At 41.3% G+C, this 22,208-nt stretch overlaps 1 protein-coding gene across 5 annotated transcripts in view; it reads right to left on the bottom strand.

The window, feature by feature from the left end:
* Positions 1-22,208, bottom strand: part of tln2b (talin 2b) — an 84,384-nt gene that overhangs the window by 3,618 nt on the left and 58,558 nt on the right. Inside the window, exons 28-55 of one of the 5 annotated variants that reach the window (XM_032523220.1) lie at positions 21,769-21,888; positions 21,385-21,582; positions 20,715-20,854; positions 20,076-20,169; positions 19,505-19,594; positions 19,264-19,386; positions 18,525-18,668; positions 18,119-18,304; positions 17,843-17,983; positions 16,948-17,129; positions 15,786-15,918; positions 15,571-15,672; positions 15,277-15,447; positions 14,722-14,868; positions 12,760-12,861; positions 12,501-12,620; positions 11,739-11,885; positions 10,202-10,368; positions 9,652-9,835; positions 9,062-9,187; positions 7,382-7,498; positions 6,663-6,848; positions 6,179-6,286; positions 3,786-3,891; positions 3,144-3,149; positions 2,493-2,617; positions 178-303; positions 18-80 (exon numbers count right to left, since the gene is read on the bottom strand). In XM_032523220.1, the coding sequence (XP_032379111.1) occupies positions 18-80; positions 178-303; positions 2,493-2,617; positions 3,144-3,149; positions 3,786-3,891; positions 6,179-6,286; positions 6,663-6,848; positions 7,382-7,498; positions 9,062-9,187; positions 9,652-9,835; positions 10,202-10,368; positions 11,739-11,885; positions 12,501-12,620; positions 12,760-12,861; positions 14,722-14,868; positions 15,277-15,447; positions 15,571-15,672; positions 15,786-15,918; positions 16,948-17,129; positions 17,843-17,983; positions 18,119-18,304; positions 18,525-18,668; positions 19,264-19,386; positions 19,505-19,594; positions 20,076-20,169; positions 20,715-20,854; positions 21,385-21,582; positions 21,769-21,888 (3,654 nt within the window). The remainder of the gene's footprint in view (positions 1-17; positions 81-177; positions 304-2,492; positions 2,618-3,143; positions 3,150-3,785; positions 3,892-6,178; positions 6,287-6,662; positions 6,849-7,381; positions 7,499-9,061; positions 9,188-9,651; positions 9,836-10,201; positions 10,369-11,738; positions 11,886-12,500; positions 12,621-12,759; positions 12,862-14,721; positions 14,869-15,276; positions 15,448-15,570; positions 15,673-15,785; positions 15,919-16,947; positions 17,130-17,842; positions 17,984-18,118; positions 18,305-18,524; positions 18,669-19,263; positions 19,387-19,504; positions 19,595-20,075; positions 20,170-20,714; positions 20,855-21,384; positions 21,583-21,768; positions 21,889-22,208) is intronic. The other 4 variants (XM_032523221.1, XM_032523223.1, XM_032523222.1 and 1 more) reach the window with 4 other exon arrangements.

Raw genomic sequence — 22,208 nt, 5'->3', positions numbered from 1 at the left:
TGTTGGAGGGAACTTACAGCTGATATTAGACCCTGTGACCACTGGCCGTCATCCACAGCATTGGCGAGGTTGGATCCCACCTGAGGTTGGGTAAAAAAAATAATGTATATGTTCTTTTAAATTATTAGTAATGTTTAGAATCTTTCTGAGAGTGTCTGAGTAGGTGTGTTTACTGACCTTGCCTTGTGCCACCAGCTCTCTCTGAGCAGCTGATGCAGATTTAACGAGAGCGCTAGTCGCTGCAGCGATAGACTTTGCTGCTTCTAAGATCTGCTCCTCAAAATCCAGCGTCTCATCTGCCTGCTGAAAGTAAAACCACATATTTGGACTTTAGCATCTTACCAGGTCAACTAGGGCCGTAACCAGGATATTATAAATACTAAATCTTGATTGTGGGGTTTGTCATTAATTGTTTGACTGTATTCTCTGGCAATTTTACTCCCCAACATGATGGTCTAAATGCTGTTTCAAAGCCTGTTCTACACTGCCAGAAATAAACTTCTGGTGGGGAAATATATTTATTAAGAGGCCTAAACAAAGTAAAATTAGCATACAGAGAATTTAAAATCAGCCTGTAAAATATCCAACAAGTATTAATTTTGTTGTAGTATGTAACCCCCTCCAGCTTCCTAAAACTCACAAAATACTGTGTGCATGACCTCAGAGTCCTCAGTGGTGGTCACTGCCTTGAGCATAACCTATCATGTTCAACTTTCTTTCACAAAAAAGCACAATCAAACATGATATCCCAATTCCCAAACCTGGACTTAACACCATTATGAAGATCCCAGTGCATCAATTCAGAGACCGTTAACAAATCTCTGCCTTAGCAGTCAACAGCATGTGATTGACCAGAGACCTCCATAAACACATAAGGCACACGTGGCTGGAGACAGGGCGGGACACTGTAGGAATATGTTTGATATATAGTTGGACTGAATAACAACCTAATATATCAAACATATCAGACAGAGCCCTGCAGAGAAGGCTTCCAGGTCTACAACGGCTTAGAGAAGGAGGGGGAGGCAAGGCAGGGAGGCATGCTGGGAGCACAAGAGCCCTCCCTCCTTGTAGGGTGGGAGGGACAAAGGAGCAGAAAGGAGAGGGAGTAAAGAGGAGGAAGACGGAGAATCCAAACTGTTTCAGACAAATAACACCTGTTTCAATCTGATGGGGTATTTTACAGACCTTAGGGTAGGTTAATGCCTCTGAGAATTATATGGGGTAGTCTTTAGCTCTGTCTCTGGGGAAAAAAACTAAGGGCTAAAAATTGTGATTTCCGATAATCATATCACTCTAAACAATTATTATGTGTGCACAGTACATGAACACAGATGGATGGACAAATGCTTTACCTAGTTTCTAAATATATGTAGGCAATAGTAAGACATGGTCATAAAAAAGTGTGTCCTCACATTAGAAAACAAACAGTAGAATTCAGTATTTGGTAAAGCTGATTTAGATCACTAGAGGGAGACATTGACATCTGAAAAAATGTCAAAGCCTTTCACTCCCTAATCCCCTTTCATAAACACAAAGGTCCTCATAAATACAGTCTGTAGCTACGGAATTATAGTATGAGACAGAGCATTATATGGGCTTTATTAAAAGTGGGGTAACCAAAATATACTTTAATGTATATCATATGTGTATAGGGGTGAACTGAAAGGGCTTTATTAAAAGTGGGGTAACCTAAATATACTATAATATATATCATATGTGTAGAGGGGTGAACTGACAATCACTCTGTGTATAGGAAGAGGTTTAGAAAAAGGTGGAAAAGCACTACAGGCACAGAAGGAAGAGCACTAGGGTACAACTATACAGTCTCCAGAGACAGATAAACAAACAACACAATCATGCAGTGGCACATCACAAACACAACCCTGTATTGCACATAGAACAACAGGTCACTTTCCAAAGGCACTATCACTACCATCTCCTATCTTTTGCTTATTTTCTCTGTGTATTATGCACTAAGGTTCTTTAAGCAGTAACACCGTGTGTGGGGGAAAAGAATAACCGCTGTAATAACCTATCAGTTTAATTTAGAAATGAGGAACACTGCAATATAACAAAGGAATTAAGTTAAATTAGACAGAGGCCCTTTCTTTCGCAAAGGGTCACAACAGTTCATCCCGCATTTTGAACTTATTCCAACATAAGCTTGGGGACCCAGCAGTGTAATTGTGTCTCCTGGCAACACAACTCAAAATATCAAAATAACCAAAAGTGCCTTTGAAGAAAGTTTTCCTGATCATATGTCAGCTCACTGGACCAGCTGTCTGAGTCAACATATGTGTAAGGAAGAAAAATAATTTCTCTGTTAATGACAGCGAGGAAGCAGCTAAGTCACTGAAAAAGATCACTCCAACTCAAAGTCAGTGTCGCTTTTCCCTGCCTTTGGCCCACATCATCTCACTGCTGATTAATGGCAAAAAGATGTGTATGGGTTTGTGTGGACAGAAAAGTGTTGAAAGGGTCACTTTTACCTTGGGCTTGGCTCGGGGTTTCAGCTGCTCTAGTTTCTTGGCTGCAGCTTCAATGGACGCTGCTGCTCCGAGGAGCTCAGTCTCGGCAATAACAGTGGGGTCCTCAGGGTCCACACACTCTGAGCCTGAAAGCAACCATCAACACATCAAACGTTGGCTTTTTTAGAACAGGCTCTCAACATAAACACCAGTGCAATAGTTCTGGTGATAACATACATACATACTGATACTTTTATGCAACAAGAGGTCACAATTATGCTTCAATTATCACTCATTCACACAATCCAGGCATCACAGAAATACTAAATATCCCCATACTTCAGCTGCAGCAACACTCATCAGCTCCAAACACTCAAAAGAATTGTTTGCAGTATGACAGTAATGCCTCAAAGTTAAATAAGATAAACTAAAAGTAAGAAGAAATGCACATTTGATGGATCATTGTCTTTTTTTATATAGGTTTTAAGTGCCCATAAAACGGAGCTGTTTGGGAACAGCTTGGTAAAGCAGATGGAACGATGTTTTCATAGATTACGTTGAGGTCTGGGGAAATCTGTTCTGCAGCCCCACCCACGACCCGCCAACTCCACTACCCCTTCTGACTCTATGAAAGGTGATCTGAAGGAGCAAAATACACCATATCTCACTTACCTCCATCTGAGGCAGCAAGGGAAGAAAGGGGGAGAGAGAGCACATGGGACTTTAGAGAGATGAAGTGGATAGCCCCGCTGGGTCTCAGGGTATACACGGAAATCTAATTCTCATCCAAACACAATCTTTTACTCCTGTCAGATGCAACAGTGCAGCTTCTATAGGAAAACACTCTGTGTCATAACCAGCCTATAGAGCTTAACTTAGAACAATTTGCATGGCAATCACTCTACGGTGTGTATTTTAATATTGTAAAGGGATTTTCATGACCTATATATGTATTAAGGACGCAGACAGTTTGGTGATTTGACTCAATAACACCATAATATCATTCACGCACAAGAGGATTATTTTTCCTTTGACTAATCTCTAACATCTCCAAAATCCTCTCATCCTTTTTGTATTATTATTTTTTTTTTAAATATTTTATATAATTGAGTTGGCTCCTCATGGAAAGCCTCTTACTTCCAACCATTGTACTGTTAAATACCGTAAATGTACCGCAAACACTTAAACTAAATATACACAGCTTTCACATGTGTTAAGTGGTTCATATAATTTTGACATCATTCAGAATGGGGTCACCAGTAATTAAAGGTTGTTAAGCCTAACGTTTGTGTGTCACAGTGTGTGTGGCCTCACCTTTCATGGCCTCAGCTGTCTGGACGAGCTCTGTCACACACGCTGCTACATGCTTCGAGTGTAAGGCCAGTTGCTGCTTTTGCTCGGGCATAGGCCTATGCAGCACCTAAGAATAAAGAGAGCCCAACACATTTCTATCTTTTCTGTAACAATTTACGGAAGAAAAATAACTTGCCAACACTTATAATTGACTTATAAAACAATTACTCCACAAGGTAATTTAAGTGGCTGCCAGAATCAACATGATGTACTCCCAATTATAGAAGTAAGAAAAAAATTAAAATACTTAATACAACCATTAGCAACTGTTACATGGCAACACACTTTTCTTAACAAAACACATGGGGAGTGTTATTATGAACTACAGATTTTAATGAATACAAGTTTGTTGCTGATTATTATGCAGATTTAAGCAAAAAGGTGCTCGGAAAATTAAATCAGATCTTCTTTAGAAATACCCCTGTGGTGTAAGACACACAAAACCACACACACACACACACACACACACACCACACACACAACACACACACACACACCACACCACACAACACCACACCCCTTATTTTCTACAGCATTGTCTTCCTAGGAAGTGTTAGGGTATTATTATATTTTTATCCCATATTTTCTTTTTGACAACAAGCTTAAATAAAAGACCAAAACAACAATGTTAGTTATTCGTTCCTTCAAAAACATAAAACAACATAAATCTTTTAAAACAGGCCAACAATATGTAGTTTCATATTTATAAAAAGCTGAGTAATTTCCTAACACAGCTGCATCACCGTCTACATTATGTGGGATTGAGCTGAAAAAAAACTACAGTGTTCATGTTATTCATAATGAAAAGCAAATCACCCAGTGTAACAGTGTAGCTGTATGTTTTTTAATAGTTTCTGGGCAATATTAGAGGTCTATATAGAGATAATGGCCCTCATTTATCAACCTAACGTAGAAACCCGTCCAGATATGAGCGCAGAAATCCTCTTACAAAAGGCTTCACGTGGGATTCATGAAGAATGGTTGTACACTGATAAATGCAGTGGCTGGAAATGATCGTAATTTAAATATCACACCCCAATATATTCTCAGTTTTGAGGCCTCGCCCCTACTATTTACGACATGGCCAGACGTAATCTGGCAAAGAAGCGCACTTTTCAGAAGTGGAGATTAAAACCCTGACATCTCAGGTATATTTGCAGTAATGTGTGTCCTATTTGGCAGCCTCTAACTGGTATGAGGCTGTAGGAAGAATGCGTATTAGAAAGAGATCACTGATGCGGTAAACAGTGTTGCCGTATTAAATCGGACTCCAGCTAAAGTTTATTTAATTTATACATTCTTGACATATGTATACTCCTTCTAGTAATATATAGGCTTATATTTTAATCTTTTAGGCCTACATGTAGGTGTAGCTACCTATATTTAAATAAACACACGGCAGCGGAGGTTATGCAGTGTTTTTTTTGTTATTTTTTCGTGAGTCAGAGCCAGGCAACAGCCCCCATACTGGACCACCACCCTGACCCTGTCTCCTGACAGCAGAGGGGCTGAAAAAACAAGCCAAAATACGTTGGTCAATGGCAGAAATAAATCGTTCACCTGTGGCCATTAACAACACTTTAAAAGACAAACAAAAACCTGAAGAATAAATTAAAATGTTGTGCATTGTCATGTTTCCGGTATTGAATCGCATTGCCAAACATAACACTATACCTTTTGAAAGGGAGGAGTAATATCCTGTCTCCTTTGTATAGCCCCCAGTTGGAGCTGTGCTAGACACTGCTCTCTCTCGTCGGGTCAGCTGTGTCCATCACAACATTTATAGCACTCTGTTTACCTGCGTGATGTTGTGCAGAACCCCACAGGCTAAAACAGCTAAAACAACAGGCTAAAACAACATCACGCAGGAAAACAATGTTTTAGCCTGTATAGTAGGGTCCCCCACTATATACGGCAAGAACATTTGTTCAAGTATCAGAGGATTTCATCCTGCAGATAAGCCCTGTAAAACCCCAGTGAGGTTACCCCCCCGCCCCCCCCCACACACACACACAATTTGTAAGTCACTTCCATCACATCCTTTATTTAGGGCGGCTGTGGCTCAGTGGTAGAGCGGTTGCCTGCCAATCGGAACGTTTGGGGTTCAATCCCTGGCCCTGCAGTCCCATGTCGAAGTGTCCTTTGGCAAGACACTGAACCCTGAATTGCCCCCTGAATGTGTGTGAGTGTTTGTCTGATGAGCAGGTGGCACCTTGTACGGCAGCCTCGGCCACAGTGTGTGAATGTTACCTGTATGATGTAAAAAGAGCTTTGAGTAGTCATTAAGACTAGAAAAGCGCTATATAAATACAGTACATTTACATTTATTCTTTACACATGTGACTCATTCTAACCTGCAGGACTTGCTCCAGAAGGTTGATGTATCCAGCGGTGCACTCAGAGCCGTACTGCAGGGCCTTGCTCCTTAATTCCTCGCCTACTTCTGGATGGCAAGCTGCTTTCTGGAAGGGTGACAAAACAATGTTGTATGGTGAATTTAAAAAAGGATACGTATATTGTCTTGTGCCAAACACAAATCACATTCATAGCAAATAAAAAACTCTGATTCTGAATTCTCACTATTATCTTTGTAATACCTTGATATTCAAAACAATAGCATACAATGCTGTAACCCTTATGTTTTGGGCTTTACAGTCACTGAAGGACATCCTGACTGATGCTCTGCTGCACGACATTGAAAAGAGAGTCACTGGAGCTGCCGTAAAGTAGACTAGACTCTAATGTCCTATCTGCTCTCAGCAGGCTGGGCTCACATGTTCCCTGGCAGCCCAGTGATGTCTGTGTGAGGCCTGTTCTGGCAGGGCAGAGGATTAGCACCTTGCAGGTAGTCAGCATATCAGATATGGCTTTCCGGCTCAGGTTGGCTGTGGCGATCACATCGTCCTGCTGAGCAGAGTTGCCTGCAGCCACTGCTTTGGCCGTTGCTATGGTGATGCCCTTTGTCATGCGGATGAACTCCTCAGGTGTGGTGGACTTGTCTGGGATGTCCTTGGACTGGAACACCTGACATGATGGAGACCCACAGACACAGGTAGTTGGATATAGGCATGACAAGGACTCAGATAAGTTAATATAGATGGGAACATTCTCAGAGAAAAAATGAAGACGTGTACACCTAAACAAGTGAGGCAGACAGGACATCTCGATAAAGGTGGCTGTAAAATCATGAGTTTGGTAGACTGAATAGAATTTGGCTGGAGCTCTGGGCAAAGCCTCCTCTCGGGCTGGGGGGTCCTCTGTTAAGGATTAGGAGTAAATTACAAATAAACAAGCTCTTGAAATCTTCTTCCTTTCTCACTCTGCATGTGCCGGCTACCCAGACACTGATAAGAGCTGTGAGAAACCTGCAGGGGCTGAGAGGGAAGGAGGAGGAAAGGAGCTGGACAGATAATTAAAAAAAAGAACAAAAAGCTCCCCTGTTACGTTTAGAATAATAGACATAGATATCCCTGATTCTCTTTTCAGAGAGGCTGTGTCTCATCAGTTGACTCTCAAAAGACTACAAAGAAGAGGTTTGACCAGTGAGGCACTCTTACTGTCAGCTCCTGCTTGATGCACTCAATGGTGGCCTCCAGTGCCCTGGTCCCGCGAGTTGCTTCATCTTCCACTGCCTTCACTGTTTTTAGAAGAGACGTCACGTTGGTCACCATGACCTGTCAAATGAAGAGAATCATCATGAGGCTCACAGTCAGACCAGGAGGTGGCGCTTTTTCTCCTCAGCTGCCAAACATTACATTAACAAATAACTCTGGCCTCCTCCTTCACTGATTCTATTACAGTGAATAATGGATCCATGTGTTAAAGGTGCTTTTCTAATGAAAATGAAAGATCAGCTGCTGAAGAAAGCGAAGACTGAGGGATGTATTTCAAATTAAATCAGGATGATTTACTACAAGTAATACAGCTAATTCACCAACACCTAGAACAATTCAAGTTTTATTCATGGTGATACATTTTTTTTGGCAGTACTGCATTTAGCACAGTGTACATTATTAGGTTAGGAATGCAAGCAACATGATCGCTAGGACGTTGAGTGGGTCCCATTTGGAGGTCACCATATGTTGGAGGAACAGAGACAATCTGTCAGCATAACCAGGTCCATGGGTGGCCCTAATTCCATTTAGATGAAAAAACATAGGAAACCTCATGCAACAGTTGGAGTTACATGCTGCGCTCGGGATGATTGTGAGAACAATAAATAAATAATATGAGGATGAAGACTAGCAAATCTTTGTTTCAGAGGTATCTGAGCCTCTGTCACTGATTCAACACTTTGATCTTTATTTCTCTCTTCAAGTGATCACAGCTGCACCATGGTTAGATGCAAAAGGTCTGATCTCCAGTTTATATTCTTTAGCATTTGGCAGGTGTGACAATGGTCATGACAATCAAGAGTTAAATAAAAACCCTCTCCCTTTTTGGGTATGTACAGTCCAGATTCTACCAGCCTTTGGTGGCACCCGGAAATTGCTGAACATCTTTTCTCTGATCAAAAAAATACTAACTTCTTTAACTTGAAATTGACTTTATATTATACTGCATTTGCTTTATATTACACATTTTGTGTAGTCAAATTATTATTTACTTTTTATTTTCTTCTCTTTTTTCCATATTGTAGCTTTGTTTTTCCATATTGTAATTCTACTACTGCAGTTTCCATCTACTCTGTCCATATCCCACCGATGCTGCTTTTTTAAAGGTTTTGCTCATCATTTGTTCACCTTTAAAGTATTTTATGTGGTGTCTAATAATATAGGGTGTAAATAAAACTGACTTGACATGACAAATAGAATTACGGGAAGCTTCATTCTTTACAGTCCAGCTGGTTAAAAAAATAATCCTTCTTAACAGCTACAATAGAGGGAGTCCTGTGGTTACAGATAGTTCTCAGTAAAGCATACTAAGCCTCTGTACTGTATGTATGCACGCAATATACATCTTATTGATGTGTCTCATCCCCAATACACATAAGACAGAAAAAGTGAATACCTTGCAAACTTTGATAAGGACTGACTTATCATTTTTTTTTAAAAGCCTTCAGATGTGTCAAAGTAAACATAGCAGTAATACAAAGAAAGCATTTGTAGAATACATAACCACAAGTCTCCTCCCAGTGATGAAGTATAGGCTGAATAATAAACTGGAGACTTGCATTGCTGAAATCAATACACAGCTAAACCAGATACGGCATTTGTTATAGCGGGGTATTCATTTACCTTGGCAGCGCTCTTCAGCTGATACATGGATGGGTCGTCTGCTGGCTTGCCGGCGGCACATTTGGTGGCGCTAATGAGCTCGGCCAGAGCCTTGGCCACATCCCGCACCGCGTTTATCAGAACCACCTGAGGAGATAGAGCTGCAATCAATATGGCACAATGGTCAGAGTAAAGGTTTATCAGTAGCACCCTGGGGAAAGGATTTAACACTGCAGCCCTTATCAATCCCACCTAGTCATGATACTTCCGACTTAGTGAAGGGCAGAGATAGCAGCAAACGCACACAGGAAAGAGGAAACACAATGGGTATACTATCAGATGAATCTCCAATCATGCAGAGAATCTAATGCTCAGTGTACAGCAAGAAAGAAGACACTCATTATGAATGACTAATATTACAGAATAGTATAATGATAATATGTTATAATAGAAGGTTTAAGTTCTGTGCAACTGAATTAAGTAAGTAAGTAATAGCTGAGCTTTGCTGGAACACAAAGGTGTACAACTGTACACACGGACTACATCTGGCTAAAACATCTGTAGATGTATTAGACGTTCTTAAGTTTGAATGTCTTTCAGAGTTTTGTCACCTGTGTCTCTGGGTTCTCAGAGCCCATGCTGGTGGCTCCCATTTTGACCACCTCAGTGAGCTGGGTGATGGTCTTGGCTGAGGACTGTGCAGCCTGGGCCAGTTTCTCCTGGCTGGATGCGGCTCCAGCAACGAGCAGTTTGGTGTCCTCCACCAGTGCCTTGGCTGTCTTCAGGATGCTCTCCCTGAGGGACGGGTTTAATTGTGTTACAATCTGCATTACAGTCACGCTCAAGTACCAGCAAAATGAAAGGGAGATGTTGCTTTTTAACAGAATGTGTGTTTAGCTTTCAATTTTCAATTTACATTCATTATGTGAAATGCATCTGAATTCTGAACTTTACTGAACTGCACTTCTCCTGAGAAAAATGAAGCTCTGGTGTTGTAGTGTAATAACCTAATAACTTAAATCTTGATAAGTTAACGCACAGCAAACATATGTTGTATTACCCATGTGCTCACAGAACCTACTAATCATATGCTCACTTTTAACCATCATCTCTTTTTTTGGTGAGAAGTTTTCAGTTAACATAATGTCAAGGTGATTGCACCTGTGGTCAGCGAACGACTCTTCATTCTCAGGGCTCAGTGTTCCAGCTGAGGCAAACATGATGGTGGTGTCCAGGTCAGCGATGATGCCAGAAACAGCGCTGGCTGCTGTGATACAGGCCTGGGTGCCCTTGTTTCCCGCCTGCAGTGCTGACAGTACCAAGGACACCTGGAACATGTGAAGCATACCATTAGATATGCAGAGAGGTCCTTCAAACATGCCATTGTCAAAGGTGTGAAAACACTTAAAAAGAACTCTAGTTCCTGTGTGCTGTGCACATTTTTAATGATTAACCAGCAGCATTTACTCTTTGTTTGCCTTTATAAATTGGGTAAGTGAAGTTGCAAATGTTTAGAGTGAAAGATCTGGACGAGCTTGATTAAAGAAGGACACTGGGAGAAAGAAAGACAGCAGGGTTTAACATGGATCAAATCACAGTCTACTGCACAACTCATTAAGCCAATGACACTGACTTTGCAAATCTCGCATCTCCCTTAAAGACTGATATTTGCCTATCCCTCCTAAACAAATGGAAAGCCCTGACAGGTACATCTCAACGACGCACAGGCTTCACGTATCCACAAATGTGAGACCACACATTTTTCAAGTTTGGTATGAGCTCTGAATCAAGTCATAGCCTCACAGTGGCGAGAAAAAACTGGCGAGCTGCTTCCAGGGTTGAAGCTATTAGTATTATCATTACCTGCACAGTGTGAGGGTGATCAGGAGAGCATTTTTGCTTGACCTGTATGACTGGTGCAATAATACAGTTAAGCACTGGTTATTAACTTCTAAAATAACATACAGTACATTAACCCTATAGTCTTCTGACACTGTACCAGTTCAATATCAAGGCTAAAGCTAAACTGTAGTAATAAATACTAATATATGTCAGATACGGTACAAAACAAACTTTCGAACTGCTTCTTCTTAAGCCTTGCAGTTGCACACACTTATATGTTCTTTATAACTTTATTTAAATAGGTATATATACAGGTATATATATATATATATATAGTCAATCAATAAAAGGGAGTAAAAAATATTTTGATGAGGGGGCGGATTGGCATAAGCTGTGTGCTTGGCCATCAAGTGGTATTTCAGACTGGACGTGCTGCGATGATAGCTCAGTTTACAACGACAAAACACACAGATCAGTTTGGTCTTGTCAATGGAACCATTTGACAACTTAGACAATAGACAATCTTTTGGCATCCATTTCGGTGTCTCGTGCTTGCCATCCACTCAAAACGTAATGGTACTACTCTTTGGCTGGTTTACAAGCCCAAACAAGTATGTGCGGCATGCCTGTTGTTTTGTTTCCGGTCTAGCTAGATCCGGTGTGGGGTTGTAGTTTTTCTAACATTACTAGTTGTTGCAACAGCATGTGAAAAGAACTACAAAGTCAAAAAGGAACGTAAATCTCGTGATAAAAAAATGTACGCCATTGAAATGAGTTTGCGTTAACGCCATTAATAACGTGTTTAACTGACAGAACTAAAAATCCTCCTTCTGCAAGAGTTAAAGATGCTGTTTACCTTCTCTGAGACTGCTCGGGCACACTCAATGAGCTCCCTTTTGGAGAAGCTGTCAGTGGGGCTAAGCTGCAGGGCTCCAGCCTTCTGGACCATGTAGATGCAGCCGTGGCCCAGCTCTTGCACGCGTGTCTTTATCTGGAAGCCAACCTGAAAGCATAACCAGACCATCAACTTACACCGCATCCATCTTCCCACTTGAGTCACTGTACTACACAATTACAAACTACAAGCATGTCCTAAACTGTGAAGTCTCTTATCCAGCTGATTATTTTAGGCACCCATAAACAGGCAAGGCTGTCACTACACCTTTAATTTACAGACTGATATTCAAGGGTGGGTGGTACTTGATTATAAGCATCACTATAGGCTTTAAGACTAGAGGTCAAAAGAGGCACAATGTTGCTATGGTAACTAGCAGAGTTTCCAGCAGACTGTTATATACAAGATATTGATAAGAGCTGCACGCCAATTAGTGCAATGTTTCCACACATTGGAATAAACTGAAAAATTTAAGAAAAGAGTATGTGGATGCTGAGAGCGATGGATGATGGAGGGGTATATTTTGGTTTGATCTCACACCCTTGAGCATGGGTGTCATTTCAAAGAACAGCAAACATCTGCTCTGATTAGTGGGTGAGTGAATACCATCTGACATTTCAGGGTCACAATTGCAAAGATATATAGAGCTTGATGTGTTAAATCTTTCATAAGGAGTATGCAATTCCCCCACATACTCCATAGGACAGAGATGTGGCTTCTCACCTCCTCTGGCTCTGCAGTGGCTGCAGCGAGGCGTCCTTGGTGTGCTAGCTGTCCATAGTCCACTGTCACCTGAGAGGCAAGGCCGCCAAGCTCTTCAGGGCAGGTTACTGACTTAGTCATCTGGCAACAGAGAGACCATACATCATCAGCAGAGGCAGATTAATGTTTCTCTAGCCCTACTGACAAATATTGTCATTGAAGATTGGAAATGCAATGGAAAACACACAGAGTCATGAATATAGCGCCTTAGTGCACTGACCATCTCTTGCGCAGTGATAGCGATGGCCTTGGAGAACTTCACCATGGTGGTCTGGTAGTCCACAAAGGAGCCCTCAGGTTCAGGCGGTGTTCCATCATCCAGCTGTGAAGATCAGCCCTTTTTTGCTTAGTACATAGTATCCACAGCTATCCTATGTGTTTTTACATTTGATACTCCCATTTGCTGTATGTGAGACTATTGATTTAGTTTGGTAAGACTTTTAAATATAGCATAGTATAAAGGGTTTTGAGGTTTTAATTAATTATTCTATTAATTGTTTATAATTGTGCCATCATCTTTTAAAGGCCTGGTCTAATAGTTCAGCTACAGGAAATCTTCTGTAAGAAGTTGTGAATGTATGTATGATATCATTCTGCGTTCTGTGTTATATTATGAATGCTATATAGATAATACTTAATATGCCGAGACTTGGTTTCCCAACGTACAGTAACGTAAAGGATGACCCGGTTTGATCACCTGCCAATGCATTTTGCTTTGTTTTTTTTGTGCAGGTATATTAATCGGCCCCTCCCATTGACTTTTTGATTCCTCTCATTTTTGGGAGAAAGCCACCTACCAAACTACATCCCAAGCATTAAATCTGTTGGGACAATATTTGGTCCAATATAAGCTATAGCAAAGCTATCTATCGTAAAGTATGTGTTAGCTGATAAGTAACATAAAATTGCAGCCAAGAATAGCCCAAGATATGATTTATCAGCAGTGTCCCCATTATACCGTTTGTCCACCAGAGAGCACTGATAATTGTATTTTAAAACTGAAAAATGTCCAGCTCTGTAAATATCTTGCTCACAATTTATTAATAATCAAATTGAAGAAATCCTCCTTAAAAAATATGTTAAATAAATAACTACATTGATACATTATAGTTATCAGATTTTTGGACTCTCAATTACCAATATTGGGATCAAAATATGGTTTTTGACACAATATAGACAAAACTGTAAGGTAATGAGCAGTACATTTATGATGGCAAATTAAAGGAAGTTGGTGAAGAATTTTGGAATTTCCTACATTACAATAAACTATTGTCAGCAGCTGCCAATGTTAAGTCATTAACAAAGTGGCTTTGACGCTATGCAGTCCCTAGAAGGTACATTATTGTAGGGCATAATCCAAACATAGGTTGATTAAATTAAGAGCAACCACAGAGATAAATTGAGCTATGCTGGCAATACCAATGTTGGATGCACACTATTTGGCAACCAGTCCTTTTTATAGTACAACTTGTTAATTGATATATAATTAGTTACCAATTAAAAAACCATTAGTGAGAACATATAAACCTTTTTTATGTATGCATTCTTGTAAAATGGTTCCACTTTATTTATGATAATGGTGTTTTAATGACGGTTGCTCTCCTATGTTAAAGCTGAGGATAAAAAAATAAAAAACACAAGGACAAAAATAAAAATGAAGGATAAGATCTGAGTGTGTCTGAGTATGAGCAGATTATCGTCAATTATTAACCGCACTGTGAACACAGTGACACGTCCCCCAGCAGGCTGAGTGACAGTGAACATCACCAGTGGGCTGTGGATTTAAAATTGTCATCTACTGGACTAATGAGAGTCACTGACAAGGACACACTCTCAGCACACTTGCTGTGTAATTGCTTTTACTAAGGAAACCTCATTTTACCTTCAGACAAAAATGATGGGGAATAAGTGTCAACCTGAAATCTATTTTAAACCACCTGAGCAGACTTCCCATAAGATGGTATCTTTCACACACACACACACACACACACACACACGCACACGCACACGCACACGCACACGCACAAACACACACACACACACACACACACACACACACACACACACACACACCACACACACACACACACACCACACACACACACACACACACACACACACACACACACACACACACACCAAACAATCTATTAAAAACATACAGCAACACAACCTAACTCACCCTGCCCATGGCCTCAGCGATGGACTCCACCATGCCCCCGACCATGCCCCCTTCACTGGCCGCCTCATTCAAAGTCACCATAATGTCGTCCACGGCCTCCTTCATCAGCTGGGCTGCTTCAGAGATGGCATCGTGGGTGTGGGATGCCTGGGGACACAGTCAGCTGATTAACGCTTCTGTGACACTGTCTTGGTCTAGCCAGAAGGAAATTTATCAGCATGACAGCAGCTCCAGAGTCTCTCTACAGCTGGAAAGTATGCAGTGTCTCATTAGGTAACGCATGGCCAGGCTGGATTCTTGCTCCTCTAAAGACGTGTAGTACCCTATTTTCTAATAATTCAAACACCAAATTTGAAATTTAACAAAGTTCACATGCCATGAGTTTGATACGAGAAAAATAACATATTATAAAGAATTACAGAAACTGAGGCAGAAGATAGTTCTTCATGATCCTCTTAAAAAGAAATACAAAATTCAGCTTAATATCTCAGGTCAGCCATTAAATGGTGGCCGTGGCAGGCTAAACACACTGTAGCTATAGGAACTGTTTAGTACCTTTGGATTCCCCCCGCCTTCCTTGGCAGCATAGAGCATCTGCAGCGCAGACTCAGACAGGGTCTTGGTCTGGTCTAGGATGGTCATCTGCTGCTGGTGATCATGCAGCTTAGAGGCCAGGCCCACTGATGCCACAATGAGTGGATCGAAGTAACTCGCCAGCTGGGTCACCTAGGAAAACGAGTGGAAAAGAACTGTTTGAGGAAGGATTGGATTACAAGACAGAAAATAGACAGAATTGGGTTTTTTTTCTTAATCCAGAGGGGATGAAAGGATATACGTTCAGACCATCACCTTGTGTCCTAGTTGCGCAGCTTCGCCTCGGGCTGCGGTGGAGACGGGATCAATCAGATGCCCAATCTCCTGCACAGAGGATGTCAGCTGCTCCTGGAGCGCCTGGTGAGTTACAACGGCAGAGAATTACGGTATAAGTCACAACAGAACGACTACAGATCCCATTAGGTTCTTTCTGTCGGACAAGACAGAGGTGATGGGGTACTTGAACTCACTTCCATGGAGATATCGTCTCTGCAGGGCAAGGTCTGCCCAACTGCAGCTAGGGAAGCTTGCTCAATGTCCCGGATACACTTATTGATGTTATCAATGGAGTAGTCACACTCCCTCTGTCCTGGTGCCTTGTCCCTATCATCAGAAAACGTTACATCAATACATTTTTTAGTATTATGCAAACCAATATAAAATAAAAAGAGAAGACATGGTACGAAATTCGCATTTAATTCAGTGAACTAGTTAATTTTTTTTGCATGTTTCTGACATTGACACCACTGTCATATCTGAAAGCCAAATATGGAGTTACAGCCTGCAGCCGATTAGCGTAGCTCAGCATAAAGATTGGAAGCAGGAGGAAACAGCTAGCACCTCTAAAGCTTACTTATTAACACATTCTATATTGTTTGTTGAATCAGTAGAAAAACTGAAACATAGAGTTGACAAGTTGTAGTTTTACATAGGGTTTTGTGCAGGATTATTTTTTGGCTGGGAGCATTGGAGTCTTATCATGAGGATGAGGTTGCAAGGCAACCAGTAGACACTGCTTAGCCTAGATAATCTGTTTGCTTTTGTTTCATATTTAGCAACAAACATGAGATTGACATCAATCTTCTCATCTAACTCTTGATAATAGAGTGAATAAACATTTTATTTGATTCCTTAAAAGCATACATACGTTAGCTGCTGCGAGAACTGTGTATGCATCTGATTGGAGGATGATGACAAAGACAGAATTGGTTGGGGCCCTATGTGCTGCAGATCCACCATTTTTTATTTATTATACTTTATTTTATTTTTTTATTATACTTTATTAATCCCACAAGGGGAAACTACACTTTTCACTCTGTTGTTATTACACACATTACACACAGGCCTGAATTACACACACATGTTCAGGACCTACACATGCACTAATGGAGAGATGTCAGAGTGAGATGGCTCATCATCTCACCAGTGTTCACTAATCGATTACAAGGCAGCAGGAATCTCAGCAGATAAAAACTAATGTGGCAATTTATTGCTTAGCTGAGCAGATATCACAGAATAAGCCCCCTTGCTTCAGAAACAATTTTTCCTCTAACTGTGAACAAACCATTATAAAATTTGATCCAGGATAATCCTGCAGAGACAGATGTGGCAGTAGGTGGGATTATTACCAACCTGATGGAGGTGATGAGACTTTTTATGGAGTCAGAGACTGTTCTGGAGTGGCCGGCCAGTATGGACCATGTGGGAGGATCTTTGGGGTTGAGGACCAGCGAACGGGCTGTTTCTAAAAGATAAGTTGAACTATCGAGCATGGAGCGGGCTGAACGTACGATAGGCTCCTGAGCAGCTGAGCCCTGTGGAAATGCAAACATGATGCAGGTGAAACAACAGCCCAGGTAGCAGCTCAACACCAAAGAGCTTACCACAATGGTATGACAGAGTTGTTAATATTCCTTGACTACCTTGGAAAGATCAAAGGTGCAATCAACTGGAGGGATGAGATTAGAAAGGCGCTTTACACAGATGCAGGAAAAAACACCTTCAGTCTTTATGATCCGAGCCAAAGCCTCCCTCGACAATTAGATTAACAAGCTGAAGATTAGAGCAGCTGTGCTGAGAAAGAGTGCCGTTCAACACTGCCCTCCAACAGATTACAGCCATAAAGCTTTTAGAGGACTGTGTGAGAACTGATACACTCAGATTGAAAAATAAAATTCTGTCTTTTTCTTTAAGTCTATTCCTGACATAAAAAAGGGAAAATTGGACCTTTGGTTTGATTGCCCCCATGTTCGCTGCACAAACCTTTTTGTGTTGGCTCATATAAAAGTGTCTGTTTAAAGGTTATTGAGTGCAGTCACAAAAGATTTGTCAAATCTCTCTAAAGAGTAGCTTCAAGATCCTCTGTAGGATGTGTGGGGGAAAAAATGACTAATTGGATGTTTCTGAGAACAGAGGACCTGATGAAAGATTGCCTTTCATTTTCATTCAGCTAAATCATTAAGAACTGTGGAAAAAATGAAAAGGAATGTTCCAAACGGAGCAAACAAACATCAAAATGGATGATTACCTCATTGCTGATTTGCGCTGGGATGCTTGCAAACTCTGGGTTGTTGGCAAAAATTGACAGGTTTTCTACAGCCTCAAGGAGTGGGGTTGTAGCAACACGGCATCGGTTTCTGTTGTCTTCAGAAAAATCCCCATCTAAGGCCTGAAACAAGACAACAGCATGTAAATATGAATATATCTTTCCATTTTGTCATACTTTTGTAAGAGGCGGAATTATACACACATCCAGAGCTTCTCTCACATGACGAATGAATTCTGTAACAAATTTACACTCAACGTTTTGATCAGTTGGGGAGTTGACCTTGATGGTTTTGACAAGGTTGGCTGTGGTGTTGGCCACCTCTTTGGCTGACTGGACAAACTGTCTCCTAGCTACAGGGTTGGAGGTTTTGGAGGAAGCAAGGCGGCAGGCGTTACAAAGAGCTGAGGTGTGCTTGGCCACAATTGTTGCTGCAGACAAAATCTGACAAACAAAGACACACCAACAAATAGGAATCAGAGTTGAAATAAAACATTTTGCTAGGGTGTGTAGAGTAAATCATAGACAACGTTCAGGTCGATTTTAGGTTTTTAAACGTTTAATCACAGTCACAAGATATCTATACACTACTGTCCAAAGTGCAGTACCCATAGACAAGATAATGGTCCAGTAATGTTTTCAAGGCCCACATGGACCTTCTTACCTGTGAGGGACTACTAGCTGGGTCCACTAAGTTCTGACAAGCCATCTGTATAGCCTGGTGGGCCCTTGCAAACTGGATGGGATCCACCAGTCCCTCGTGGCCTGACTGACTATTTGGATCAGACACTCCTACAAGATATAAGGCCTGCAGGGCAAAAAACAAAAACAAAGTTATAAATTAATAGATTAGTTTGCCACCATAAGGTTCTTTATTGTCCTCCATGATCCCCCTTGTTGTCACAGACAAGCTAACACCCCCCACATGTAGTCCATGTTCTCTGACTTACATAAGTATATGAATAGATACATATTGTATACATTGCGCATACCAGGGGAGCTTGCTGCAGAGGGAACACGAGACGGGTGCCCATTTTCAGACAAGGTAACTGTTGCATGGAGGTTAGGGTGTTTTTTTTTTTTTTACAAATTTAGGGATGGGAGGCTGTAAAACCTCCAAAAAAACCTGGGTCACTGTCATGGCCAAGTGCCCTGCGCAAGTCGGAATGCCAATTATTATGAATGGATTCCATGTGAAATCCTTTTATTTATTTATTGTTTAAAAGGGGTGTATTAACCTCAAAAAATGCTCAATAATTAGCTTTCAAAATGTAAGTTGATTAATTTTAAGCATTTATTAAAAAACAATTTAAGCAAAAAGGACTGCTGAAAGCGGAAAGCTCAGATGAAAGCAGAAGCATGGTAACTCAGAGGGAGTAGTTAGTACCATGCTGTGATCTCACCTGTCCTGCAGCCTCTGTCAGCCCACACAGAGCTTTGGACGCTACGCCCACGCTCTCACCGAAGGCCAGCACATCACCTGTCTTACAGTGCTGTGAAATACCTGCCATCGACTCTCCAAGGACCTAAGGCAATAGGGAAATGGAGAAAGACATATACAAGTTAGATCTTCAGCTACCTACTACCTAAATATCTCTGACAGTTAAAGTATATGATTCACGCAATTATTTTGAAAGCCTGTACCTTCGAATTTTCCATGACGCTCTCGATGCAGTCAAAATAGGAGAGTTCGCTGACAGGCTCATTGGGATTATCCAGGAGCCCTCTGACAGCCTGTACACAGATAGAGATGATAATAACCTAAACTACAATGGACACACAACTGAACCTTCCTTCTGGGATATTACAATTTATCAGCCACTTAATTTAGAGAAAGGAAACATTATAAATATAAATCAAACTGATGAGAATATACTGCCTTGATACATAATGATAATCAACATTTAAAATGCACAGCCTGATTGTCATTTTCAGTTACTTTAGTATAAGTAAATGTAGACTTCAGTATAGAAAAATGCTCTGGTTTAACAAGTGTCACTAATGCACTTACAAAGTACTATAGTTCCAAGTTTAATGTACGCCTATAATTAATGGCTCTATGGGAGTAATTAAATGTAAAATAGGTGGAAGGAAAGGGTGAACAAATGCATCTGGTTTTCCTGATCAAAAACATACAGGCGTGTCCAAGCAACAGAAAACAGGCCTAAAGAGAAGAAGAGTCTGTGTGTGGTACAGTGTGTGTGAGGACCGCTACCTCCAACTCCCTCAAGGCGTTGTCACACTCTTTTTGTCCTGCTGCTTGCTGTGTACAGAGCGTGATCAGCTGGTTAATACTCTCTGTCACTGCCCTGAAACACACAGGCAGCCACACAGGCTTTTTAGCTCTCACGTGTCCTCTGCATGCACACACAGCTTGGCTTCACTCACACATGCTTTTAACTCCCCTATTCAAGCATGGCACTGCTGGCCTCTCACTGCGATAGGCTAACACACTGCACAGGAGTGCCGAGATTGTCTTGAGCTGGTGTTCAGCCTTGCTGAGCACAGACAGGCCCTGGCCAAAGCTTCCATCTTCCTAATTAGACAGAGAGAAGTCAGTCGGGCCTAAAGCCCTGCGGGACCAACTGTTGGCTTCTCACTTTGTACTCCCTCAAGCAATGCCGAACAGACACAGCTTGTGAAAGGCACACTGATGCAGCAGGGAGACATTTTATGACATGTAAGTATAAAATTTGAATTTTCATAAAATTTCATACATGCTTGAATATGGACTTGGATTCATATTTAGGACAAAATTGTGTAGTTTATCAGTAACTATTGCATGGCAGTCATAAAGAGAACAAATAAAGAGAGTGTTTGATACATATCAGGCACTCTCTGCATTTTAACGCACCTTGCTGCCACAGCTAGGAGATTCTTAGCATTGGCTGCACCTGGATCCACAGACAGAGACTTGGCAGCCAGCAGCAGCTTACTGGATGCCATGGATATGTTCTTCAGATTACCAATGACTTGGATCTGGTCATCCTGGCTCTGCACAGGCAAGGAACAAAAAAATATACTGGGGATTTTTAAGATGGATTTAGAGAATGCATTGTGTTGGCAACATCTGTCAAGGGTTAACGTATTAAAAAAAATAATATTTAATGTATCCCTACCACCTATAACCTCTTTTCCTCACTCAGCAGGTCTCTTTGAGCCTGATTAAAGCGTGGGTGTCATGCTACATCAACTCCAATCCCAGATGATCTTTCCAAATTAATGAACAAAATAACCAGAACGTCACAAGATTTCATTACATCTGACTGTGTTAGTGCTCTTGGTCACAATCATTTGCCTAAGTAAATTAGACGATAAGGTCTAATTAACAAATGATTTAAATAGCTTAGATAATAAAGTGACACAAGAATATGCCTCGTGTACTTAGCGTTTAAGACTTTTCTTTTGTCCATCAACGGTTTCAATGCTCCTTTCTCTGTATTAAAAAATTAATTGGTGACAGTAGATTACCATTTACCTGTTTCAATGGAGTGTGGAGGGGGTTGTATGATCATTAAACCTACTTGGGTGTGTCCTGCCATCTCGATGCCAGCATCCAGAAACTCATCAAAGTCTTGGCTGAACTTCCCTGAGGCCGCAGCCAGCTGGCTGCTCGTTCCACGAGAGGAGTGGACGACCTCGCCTGCAGAGTGGTTGAGTTCAGCAGCTGTGTGGTTCAGTTCACCCTGGGCCTCCTGGAATGTCTTACTGCAGGGAGGGAGCTTCAAAGACAGAACACACATCAATTAGGGCATAGTGTAGTACACAGACTATAAAAAATCAAGTCAAATGGCAATAACCTGTTCTGGCATGACGTGATGTTTTAACGTATGTGTTCAGTACAGATGTTTTGTGTAAATACAAATCCACTAAATGTCAAGTAATCCCCAAGTAAATTTGGGACTCACAATGTCCACCAGCAGCTTCTTGCTGGCCTCACCAATGCTCCTAAGGGCCATGTCAACATCCTTCTGGCCTGGCAGGCAATTTACGCAGTTATTCAGGGAGTGCGACACTGCTTTGGCCACCTGAAACACAGCGCAACGCTCTGTCACTGGACTGCCATTAGTCATTTTAACAATGTGGTACACAATACAAAGTCCCAGAGCAAAGCTATAAGGGGAAAAACATCTCAAATGCAAATTGGGCTCACAGCGGTGCAGAGTAATCCGTGTCACTAATTTATGCTGCTGTCACAGATATATGCCAAACAATATGTTTATCCCCTGAAGGGCTGCAGGAGAATGAGCAGTTTTACTCTGCCATTCCTGAGAGAGGAATACCAGGCGAGAGACCGAGCAGAGAGAAAATAGCAACGCTTAGAGGGGTTGATTGTTATGGAGAAGAA

This window comes from Etheostoma spectabile, chromosome 8 (genome assembly GCF_008692095.1).
Source record: "Etheostoma spectabile isolate EspeVRDwgs_2016 chromosome 8, UIUC_Espe_1.0, whole genome shotgun sequence".
Lineage (NCBI taxonomy): Eukaryota > Metazoa > Chordata > Actinopteri > Perciformes > Percidae > Etheostoma > Etheostoma spectabile.
This window is presented reverse-complemented; position numbering and strand designations above follow the sequence as displayed.